The sequence below is a fragment of the Arachis ipaensis genome, chromosome B09 (assembly GCF_000816755.2).
Source record: "Arachis ipaensis cultivar K30076 chromosome B09, Araip1.1, whole genome shotgun sequence".
Classification (NCBI taxonomy): domain Eukaryota; kingdom Viridiplantae; phylum Streptophyta; class Magnoliopsida; order Fabales; family Fabaceae; genus Arachis; species Arachis ipaensis.
This window is the reverse complement of record NC_029793.2, coordinates 5,750,538-5,761,373: the sequence shown is the minus strand read 5'-3', so window position 1 is coordinate 5,761,373 and position 10,836 is coordinate 5,750,538. Positions and strand designations below refer to the sequence as shown.

The following is a 10,836-nucleotide window of genomic DNA, read 5'->3' as shown; positions in this document are numbered from 1 at the left end:
ATTTAGTATACAAAATATTTTTATTAAATAATATATTTTTATATACAAATATATTGATAATTAATTTTAATATATAAATAATATTTTTTATTTTTTTTTCTTCTAATAATATACCAAATCGAGTTTCAAAGTATCAATCACTCACTTTGATTCTTTCTTATATTTTTTATTAGTTAACATTCGTCAATAATAGCCATTCATAAATAAGTATACATAATTAATTTTCTAAGTTGTTTTCTTAATGTTTATTTTAGATGGCCATTTAATTAGTTGATACATATACATAGTCGTTGATAATTATTGGTAGTAGAAACTTTGCCACGTGTCGTGTAGTGATAGGGAAGCTGTCATGGTTCCATTTCCGTTTCACTTTTGTGCTCTCTCTCTCCCTCACACACACATTCACTACAACTTAGTTGGAGTAGATACCATCATACCAATGGCTTCCTTCACTTTGTTCCATCTCTTCATTGCCATCATCCTCCATGTCTTTCTTGCCGCAACACCCATCTTCTCAGTTTCAGAACAACTCTCATCATCAACAATCCCCACCAGGTTTCTCGATTTTGCCAAAAAGCCTGAAACTTTCGATTGGATGGTGAACATCAGAAGGAAGATTCACGAGTACCCAGAATTGCTATATGAGGAATTTAAGACCAGTGAGCTCATAAGAATAGAGTTGGATAAATTGGGAATTTCATATAAGCATCCAGTTGCTGGAACTGGTGTTATTGGATACATTGGAACTCGAAAACCTCCTTTTGTTGCTCTAAGAGCTGATATGGATGCTCTTCCTATGCAGGTCATATTACATGAATTCCATAGTCTATAACTAAATATTCTTTACTTATCACATGCTTCATATCACGCCTTTAACTTTTGAATCCTGATACTATAGTACAATGTCTATTGATTCATGTAGTTGACCCTATTTCATGAAATTAGGTTATTATTGCTGTTACAAGTTTAAAAGCAATTTTGTCATGTCATGAAACCACTCGTTCCAAAAGTTTAGGCGGATAGGAAAAAAAAATTAATGGTTATATCTTTTAATACTCCCCTCAATTAAGAGCCTTTTTGGATTTGCTTGATTTTTGTATAGTGCTCTGATCCTATGTCATGAAATCACTCGTCTCTAAAGCTTAATCTGATGGGAGAAGTCAATATTAATAGTTATATCTCTATCATGTCATTCTTCAATTTTTGCAGATTCATTGAATTTTTTTCCCTTTTTTAATATATGTTATTGAATTATTGCTGTATGTAACCTTAGGAAATGGTGGAATGGGAGCACAAGAGTAAAGTACCAGGGAAGATGCATGCTTGTGGTCATGATGCTCATGTTACTATGGTTCTTGGTGCTGCTAACATTCTCAAACAGCATGAAAAAGAGATACAAGTTTGTTTTCTTATAGTTCCCTTTTTCTTTCTGCATAATGTTATGTTCTTTTTTTATTATGCTTATGTGTTTTTGGTTTTATAATTCTCATCATATTAAGATCAATGATGGCTTAAATTGTTCAACATATGGGATTGATGCCAAATTATTTCCAATTCCAATTTACCTACAGTTGTAATTTGTAAAATTATGATATTTATCATGTGCCATACATCTTAAATCGAAGAAATTATTAGCTGTTCATGGAATGGAACACTTAGGTAGTTAAGTGGATCATGTTAATGGCATTGATAGAGTAACATTTAAGCTTAACATACAAGATTATGGTAGGTCTTAGCTAAAATGTGACACCTAATACTTTCTCCTTAAATCATGAAAGAATTAATTGTTGGTGCTTTTTCTTAGAATATAGGAGAATAGAGAAAAGAAAACAAACAGATGAAGAAGTTCTTACTGAAGCATCATCCATCTCTCCCTGCCATTATCTTCTACATTGTTAATAGATCTTCGATGGACTAATTATTTCGTTGCGCAAACAGGGAACTGTTGTACTTGTTTTCCAACCAGCAGAGGAAGGAGGTGCAGGGGCTAAAAAGGTTATAGAAGCCGGAGCTTTAAAAGATGTAGGTGCTATCTTTGGATTGCATGTTGCCCCTAATATTCGTGTAGGCGAAGTAGGCTCAAGGTCTGGTACATTAATGGCAGCAAGTGGTTTCTTTGAAGCAACAATAAATGGAAAGGGGGGTCATGCAGCTATTCCTCAACATTCTATAGACCCTATTTTGGCAGCTTCTAATGTGATTGTTAGCTTACAACACCTTGTATCTCGTGAATCCGATCCTCTGGATTCCCAGGTAATTTCAGTTGATTTCTTCATTTTCTCTTCCCATGATTCTCTTATTTGCAATTGTTTCTGTGAAAAGTAGTTAGCCTCTCTTCTACATGCTGAATTGTGCTGTATATGTGCATCAGAATGAACAATAGAAAATGATGGCAAGGCCTGAGATAGCAACCTAATTTGTTTAGCTATTTTTCAGCTTTCATAATGTGTTATGCACATAAACTTCAGAAAGACCAGTTTGGAACAACATAATTTGAGATCTTAGTTTGTGGAACTGCTCCTAAATTGCCAGTCAAACCATTCAATATGTTGTCGTTGAAAGAACTGAAATGATTCTTTATGTCTTTCCTTCCTCACTCCCTCCCTTTTACTTCATTCCACTAACAAAGGGAACCTTGAAACAACGGTTAAGTTGTCTCTGTGTGACTTCAAGCTCAAGATAACATGTTCAAGCCAACAGTCAGCTATGTTGGATCTAGTGAAAGACTTGTTTCCCTAAGGGTTTTTCTTGTGTATGGAGACCATAACTCTTTTTCATACTAATGTAAAGCATGTCCCTGTAGGTTGTGACAGTTGCAAAATTCCAAGGAGGTGATGCATTCAATGTTATTCCAGATTCTGTCACAATTGGTGGCACCTTCCGAGCTTTCTCGAAAGAAAGTTTCTTGCAACTGAGACATCGCATTGAGCAGGTATGCTATGTAGCAGAATAAATTAATTTTTATGTGCTAAACATAAACTAAGATTAATGATCTATACTTTTTTTACATCCATCATAACCTCAGTAATTAACTTGTGTTCTTTCCTTCTTATGGTTGTTAAACCAAAAGGCTATTTCATGAAGGTGTTACTTAAATAAAATGAGTAATCACTACATGTATTATGAAAATTAAAACTGCCCCATTTTAATAAACTTATGAGTTATGTTGCAACTTAAAGAACTTGTTTATTCGCTGCAATTCGGAACTTGCTAAAGCCGATTTCATGAGGAAAGGTTCTGATATGTTTTTTCTGGTGTATGATTAATTTTGTTCTCTGGTTTTTTGTTCATGCTTTCTGCTTCTTCATGAATCATATGCAGGTTATTGTAGCGCAGGCCGCAGTGCAGCGGTGCAACGCAACAGTGAACTTCCTAGAGGGAGAGAAACCTTTCTATCCTGCTACCATAAATGATGGGAAACTACACAAGCATTTTCAAACTGTGGCAGGGACTTTGCTGGGTGCAAGTAAAGTTATTGAGGTTCCACCAATGATGGGAGCTGAAGACTATTCGTTCTATCAAGAGGTTATACCTGGCTACTTCTTTTGGCTTGGAATGCAGAATGCATCAAATGAAAGGCTTCACTCGTTACATTCACCTTTTTTCACAGTCAATGAAGATGCACTTCCTTATGGTGCTGCACTTCATGCATCACTAGCTGCTACTTACCTTCTAAAACATCAGAATGTTGTGCCATTTGTAGAAGCCATGTATAATGATGAATTGTAATTACTTCTCCCAGTAAATAGTCAAATTAATCTCTAAAATCTTTATTTAATCAAATCCATCCTTAAAAAGTTTTAACTTAATCATTTTAGTTTTTCGGTCATTTTCGTTGCTAACCGCGTCAAAATTTTTTTAATGTGATACATTAAGTGACACCACCACATACACCTAGTAGTCTTAATTAACGGCTAACATGATAAGTTTATGAAATTAGATCAAATCAACCCTAAATTGAGGGATTCCAATGCCTCAAGTTCTCCCCTAAATTAGGTTTTGGTTTGATCTAATTTTATAAACCTATCATGTTAATAGTCAATTAAGACTTCTATGTGTGTATTATAATATCACTTAACGTGTCAAACTAACAAATTTTGGCACTATCAACAAAGAAAATGACAGAAGGACTAACGCGATTAATTTAAAATATTTAAAAGACGAATTTAATTAAAAAAAAATTTTAAGAACTAATTTAAAAAACGAATGATATTTCAAGGATAAATTTAACCATTTAGCCTTACTTTCGCCCAATAAAATGATGAACTATAATAACACTCATCATCATAAAAGCCAATATTGGCTTAATTCTTGGGGCGTAACCTGATATTTGATGTTATAATAATTGTATTAATTTAGTTGAACGATATACGTATCTAGATTTTTGTCCATAAAAGTAATTTTATCTGACACAAACTTATAAATAGGAGAAGATTATATTATATGATATACAAAAGAAATTTATACATTATATTGGACTCTACTATACTATTATAGTATTATGTTGTTGAATTCTTCACTGGACCTTATAATTTAAACCACTGAATTATAATGAACACGGTTGAATATAGTTGTTAGATATAGTTATAAACATAGCATTCTTGAAACTAAAATGATGTGAAATCTATATATTCTCTGATTACTTGCTTTTAGTTTTCTCAAGACACCTTCTGAAAAAGTACTCTTTTGTTTTAAATAGTATCTATCAATATAAATTTTGGGAGTAATTACCATTTTGGTTTCAAAAGATCTTTGATAAAACGTTTCCAAAAAAAAAAATTATATTTCGACTTTCTAAAAATAATTTCAGTATAATTAAATGTATTCAAGATNTAAACTTCATAAATAATTCTTCAAATATTTCAACAAAAAATGGATCAAATACATGATATATTTGTCACTAAGAAAAAAAAAAGCACATTATGTCAAACTAAAATAATTTAAAAATCAGAAGTATCATTTTTTAAGGTGACTTTATCATTTTATCAAAAATTAATTTTTTTTCTAGAGCAAAAATGTAGTTTAATTCTTTAATATGAAAAAAATATTTTTTTATTTAAGAAATTAAAACTCAAATAATATAATTTTTTTATATTTATTTAAAAAATTATGAATTTAATTTTTTTTTTATAAATTAGAAGTGAGATTGGAATCTAAATTTTTTTAACAAAAATTGAAAACTAAAACATTGCCATTTTCACTTTTGCAGTCTCACTCCCACTCCCACTCAGTAGACACTAAGAGAGTGCCAATGGCTTCCTTCACTTTGTTCTTTCTCTCCATCACCATCATCCTCCATGTCTTTTTTGCCGCAACACCCTCCTCCTCAGTTTCAGAACAACTCTCATCATCAACAATCCCCACCAGGTTTCTCGATTTTGCCAAAAAGCCTGAAACTTTCGATTGGATGGTTGGGATCAGAAGGAAGATTCATGAGTACCCAGAATTGCTATATGAGGAATTTAAGACGAGTGAGGTCATAAGAGCAGAGTTGGACAAAATGGGAATTTCATATAAGCATCCAGTTGCTGAAACCGGTGTTATTGGATACATTGGAACTCGAAAACCTCCTTTTGTTGCTTTAAGAGGTGACATTGATGCTCTTCCTATGCAGGTTACATTACATTCATATTGATTCAAAATATGTTCTTTACTTATATTACTGTAGTAATTTATTCTCATATTCTTCATGTTAAGCAGTGAAATGAGGTAAGTAATCATAGAGGGTTCTATTCTATCTTGGGTTATTGTTGTTAGAATTTAAAATAATAGTTATTTAGGATTATTGTTTTTAGAACAATAGAAGTTAGAATAAAGGTGTTTTTTTATACATATTTTTTATGCTATTGACACTATTTCTTCTCTATGTCTATGTCATTGACTTGTTGATTGTTGGTGTATGTAACCTTAGGAAATGGTGGAGTGGGAGCACAAGAGTAAAGTACCTGGAAAGATGCATGCTTGTGGCCATGATGCTCACACTGCTATGCTTCTTGGTGCTGCTAAGATTCTCAAACAGCATGAAAAAGAGATACAGGTTTGTTTCTTTATATTGGATTTATTAATTTCATTTCCCTTTTTGACATAATGCTATTTTCTTCCTTAGCTTATCCTTTTCCAAGGTTTGGTAAAAATAAATTAATTTTTTAAAGGTTAACTTGGTATGCATTGATTACAATATAAGTTTGCAATTTTTTCTATTAGTAGATTCCTTAACTGCTTATCAGAACTCTTTTGCTTTCCTTTAATGATTATGTGTTAGTTTTATTTTTGTACTTCCGGTCATGTCAAAATCAATTATGGCTTCTGTTTCTGGTTTCTACTTTCTAGCATATGGAATTGATGCCAAATTATGATTAATTAGACTATTTAGACCCACGTGATGTGGAGAGCTAAACAAATTAGACTATATACATAGATTCGTATAATAATGAAGGTCTAATATTTTAAACCTACCTTGTTTGGAGATTGACTAGAAAATATGTTAAATTGATGTTTGAATGAACATGTAATTTTTTCATTTTATTTATAAAATTCACTATTTGGTTATTGTAATTATGTTCTTTTATGCAAAGAATATTTTATTATGTTAACGACTTCAATTTAACATCACTAACATAAAACACAGCAATAGATAGAGGTATAACTAAATTGACAATTTAAGAAAGGTGTAGTAGCTAAGGTTTTAAGTTTTCAAGAATGCCACAAGTTTTCTTGATGCACCTACATGCAAAATGGCACCAACATAAGCAAATTTATATATTGGAACAGAGAAGACAAGGGCATGATGAGAACATATTTTCTTCTTTCTTTGAGTTGATTATTGACATCTATTAAAAATTGCTGACATGCACAATTAGAAAGAGTAATATGACATAAGCTCATTTTATAATAACTTGGTATCAACTTTTATATAATATAAATAGGTTCTGAAAATTTTGAAAAAGCTAAGTTTACTATGCAGGGATTGCATTATAAGTTTAATTCCATGTTACCAGCATTTGTAAATTATAATATCTATCATCTGCCATACATCTTAAATCATGTCAAAGTATTCATTTCTTTGTATTTGCTCTTAGAACATAATCTAGAAGAAGGGAGAAAAAGGAAAAACAAAAGGGAAAAAAGTTCGTCATCTTTACATTCTACTACTGTGATGAGTGTCACCCATATCTGCTAGTATTTTCTGAATTCGTTTTGTTTTGTAATTTGGACCTTTTCATGGACTCATTATTTTGTTTTCTACACAGGGAACTGTTGTTCTTGTTTTCCAACCAGCAGAGGAAGGAGGTGCAGGTGCTAAAAGGATCATAGAAGCTGGAGCTTTAGAAAATGTTTCTGCCATCTTTGGATTGCATGTGATGCCTAACTATCGTGTAGGTGAAGTTGCCTCAAGGTCCGGTGCAATAATGGCAGCAAGTGGCAGATTTCAAGCGACGATAAGCGGAAAGGGGGGTCATGCAGCTATTCCTCAACATTCTATAGACCCTATATTGGCTGCTGCTAATGTGATTGTTAGCTTACAGCACCTTGTATCTCGTGAATCCGATCCTCTTGATTCCCAGGTAAGTCAGTTGTTTTCTTCATTTTCCCCTACATATTGCCCTTAGATTGAAGTTTTTGATACTTAGTTTTTCACTATAAATAATATGTTCTTTACATTTTGCCAGTCAAATAATCCACTGTCTCCTTGTTAAAATGGATCGGAAAAAATTAGAGAAAAGATAAAGAACTAGAATACTTACCGGTTTACCCTGTTTCGGTCCTGATCGAGCAAGCAGAGAACCACATAATTTACTACTTCTCTTTTACCAGTCCTGCTAAATAAATGTCTAGATCACAAAGATGATGGATAGATCTTTTAGGCAAGGATTTAATAGCAATGTCAATGCAAAAATGAGATAGAGCAAGACAAATCTAGATCTTTTGGAAGTTTGCCTTCACTTCTGCTCATAAACTCTTATTTTCCAGATGTGATGATTAGTGATTGTTGGATACATTAGTTTTATTTCCTGAAAGGTTTTTCTTGTGTATGACAACCTTGCTCTTTGTCTTACTGATATAAAGCATCTCCCCATAGGTTGTGACGGTTGCGAAATTCCAAGGAGGCGATGCATTCAACGTTATCCCAGATTCTGTCACTATTGGGGGCACCTTCCGAACTTTCTCAAAAGAAAGTTTCAAGCAGCTGAAACAGCGCATTGAGCAGGTATGTCATGTCAAAGAATAAATTCATTTATATGCATGACATATCCAATGTTAATGATCACTATTTTTGTTACATACATCATAATCTCTACTGTAACATTCATGCAATAACAAACAGTCAAGAACCATATAAATGCTGCACAAGCTTTATATATGTAGTTGTCATACAAAACAATAGTCAACTTCACTGCAAATAGATACATAAACTACACAAATTTGGGGGGATTATGCTAATATCCATTAGGGGGTCTTTGATCATTTGTTAGAATAATATGGGTTGAGAGGTTTCTCTAATACCCTATCTATATTGTAATTCTGTGCAATACATCAACAAACACTGATATTCTGATACCATTCCCATCATGCTAATTTCTGTGAGGTAGGTTTCATTTTTTCATAGTGTAAAATTGTGTATGGATGCATAATTCCTGGCTCACTAAAATCTCGTAAACTGCATTACAAGTCACGCATCTCTCAAAGATATAGTCTCTAGGTAGTTTATAGGTTTAATTACTCTGTTGGTCCTTATAGTTTCACCAAATTTTCAATTAGGTCCCTATACTTTTTTTCTTTTGAATTGGGTTCCTACATTGCTTTTACTTTTGTAATTATGCCTTTTCATACTAAAAACGTTAAAATTAACCGAATATTTTTCTCAAAATACATGCGGTCAAAGGTCTAGTTAGATTTTTAATTATGAATACCTTCAATTTACGAAGAAATATTCAGTTAATTTTAACGTTTTTGGTATGAAAATGCATAATTACAAAATTAAAAGCAGTGTAGGGACCCAATTGAAAAGAAAAAAAGTATAGGAACCTAATTGAAAATTTGGTGAAACTAGAAGGACCAACAAAGTAATTAAACCTAGTTTATAAGTATGATGCAATCTTCACCTCTTGAGCTAAGACCGATTCGTGAATCATATGCAGGTTATTGTAGGGCAAGCTGCAGTACAGAGGTGCAACGCAACAGTCGACTTCTTTCAGGAAAAGAAACCTTTCTATCCTGCTGTTATAAACGACGGCGGATTGCATAAACATTTCCAGAATGTTGCAGGGAGTTTGCTTGGAACCAATAAAGTTATGGAAATGCCACCAGTGATGGCAGCAGAAGACTTTGCATTCTATCAAGAGGTTATACCTGGCTACTTCTTTTTTCTTGGAATGCAGGATGATTCAAGTGAAAGGCTTCCATTAATACATTCACCATATTTCAGAGTCAATGAAGATGCACTTCCTTATGGTGCTTCCCTTCATGCATCATTGGCTGCTACTTACCTTCTAAAACATCACCATGATGTAACCATTGTAGAGGGCAAAAATCATGATGAATTATAGCTACTTCCCCACATAAACTGATTAAAAGCCAATATTGGCTTAATTCTTGAATCTTGAGCACAACCTAACATGTGATGTTGTAATAATTGTATTGCTCTATACTTTTAAATTGTAAGAACTTAATTGAAAAAATTGAAAAAATTATAAAGACTAACAGTAAATTTATTGGGGTAGAAACAATGCCAAAAAAATTATGAGTTATAAATTTATAATATTTTATATTGAAATGATTTTTTATATTATTCTATAGATATAAAATTGTTATTTGATATGGATCATGAAACCTTATAATCGCTTTCAAGTAATAGTGAAGTAATTGTCAATAAGTTGTAGCTCATGTGGCATTTGTCTCCCTTCTCCGCATAGATTTTGGATTTGAATTTCTAATGACGTAACTAAATATAAACAAATAGCGAACAAATTATTCACATCGAATTTGATAAAAAAAAAAAAAAAACTATTATAATGGAGAAGAAATGTTTGCAGCAGAGGCCTAACATAGATGGCATACCTATCTGCCTCATACAACGTTGCATCTGGATTTTAATCTCAGCTGAGGCTGGTTGTTGGTTTAAGAACCCATGATACTCATGGTAGTGTGTGTGAGTGTGTTGTGTGTGTAAAACATGAGTGTAATACCTAAAATTGAGAGTTGTTCAATCCACTTGACCAAAAAAAAAAAAAAGAGAGAAGAAACGTTTTGTTCTCTATGATGTTACAAGTACATTATTCATAGATAAAATTGGAAACAACGTAGAGGAAGCTTGTAATTATACAACATGATGATAATTTTTACTAAAATAGAAATGGTTTTTATATAAAAAAATGTAATAAGTCATTTATTGATGACTTTGGTTCTATGATTAAGATCTTTTGCTCCAAATGAGAGGTTCTTAGTTCAAAATCCACCTAAAACATATTTTTATATAAGTATATAACATATACATATATAAATTGCGAATTAATCGAATAACGTTGAGGCTCAACTCACACAAAAACTCGATCCGTATAGAGTGCATGCTGCCACCCCTACAACCATGCACATACACTAGGATTTAGGATAAGGAAGTTCAAACATTAGGCTTAAGGAAACGTTCCAAAGCTTAAGAGAAAGACAAGACATTACCATTTAGTTGTTGCAAAAGGGGATTTAAAGCGAGACCTTAGATTTGGATGCGAAGCAATGATTCTATTTGTGCTTAACTAATTTCATTTGATTAAATGATTAACTTCGCCTTTAAAAGATTATCCGTTTCTCAAATTAGTTCTTAAAAAATATTTTAATCCT

The 10,836-nt window shown here is 32.5% G+C and overlaps 2 protein-coding genes across 2 annotated transcripts; both read left to right on the top strand.

Annotated features, from left to right (window-relative positions):
* Positions 359-3,783, top strand: LOC107617295 (IAA-amino acid hydrolase ILR1-like 4). The gene is made up of 5 exons (XM_016319029.2): positions 359-802; positions 1,274-1,399; positions 1,939-2,253; positions 2,804-2,932; positions 3,322-3,783. Exons 1-5 carry the CDS (start codon positions 440-442, stop codon positions 3,727-3,729), a joined length of 1,341 nt encoding a protein of 446 aa, XP_016174515.1. The 5' UTR covers positions 359-439; the 3' UTR covers positions 3,730-3,783.
* On the top strand, positions 5,182-9,721 carry LOC107617296 (IAA-amino acid hydrolase ILR1-like 4). The gene is made up of 5 exons (XM_016319030.2): positions 5,182-5,614; positions 5,912-6,037; positions 7,251-7,565; positions 8,081-8,209; positions 9,141-9,721. The coding sequence occupies exons 1-5, from the start codon at positions 5,252-5,254 to the stop codon at positions 9,546-9,548; spliced, it is 1,341 nt and encodes a 446-aa protein (XP_016174516.1). The 5' UTR covers positions 5,182-5,251; the 3' UTR covers positions 9,549-9,721.

Excerpts from the sequence above, each read along its gene's own strand:
- LOC107617295 (XM_016319029.2), top strand. The coding sequence starts at position 440 with ATGGCTTCCTTCACTTTGTTCCATCTCTTCATTGCCATCATCCTCCAT. Across the intron at positions 803-1,273 it reads TGGATGCTCTTCCTATGCAG|GAAATGGTGGAATGGGAGCA; the intron begins GTCATATTACAT and ends ATGTAACCTTAG. Across the intron at positions 2,933-3,321 it reads TGAGACATCGCATTGAGCAG|GTTATTGTAGCGCAGGCCGC; the intron begins GTATGCTATGTA and ends AATCATATGCAG.
- LOC107617296 (XM_016319030.2), top strand. The coding sequence starts at position 5,252 with ATGGCTTCCTTCACTTTGTTCTTTCTCTCCATCACCATCATCCTCCAT. Across the intron at positions 5,615-5,911 it reads TTGATGCTCTTCCTATGCAG|GAAATGGTGGAGTGGGAGCA; the intron begins GTTACATTACAT and ends ATGTAACCTTAG. Across the intron at positions 6,038-7,250 it reads AGCATGAAAAAGAGATACAG|GGAACTGTTGTTCTTGTTTT; the intron begins GTTTGTTTCTTT and ends TTTTCTACACAG.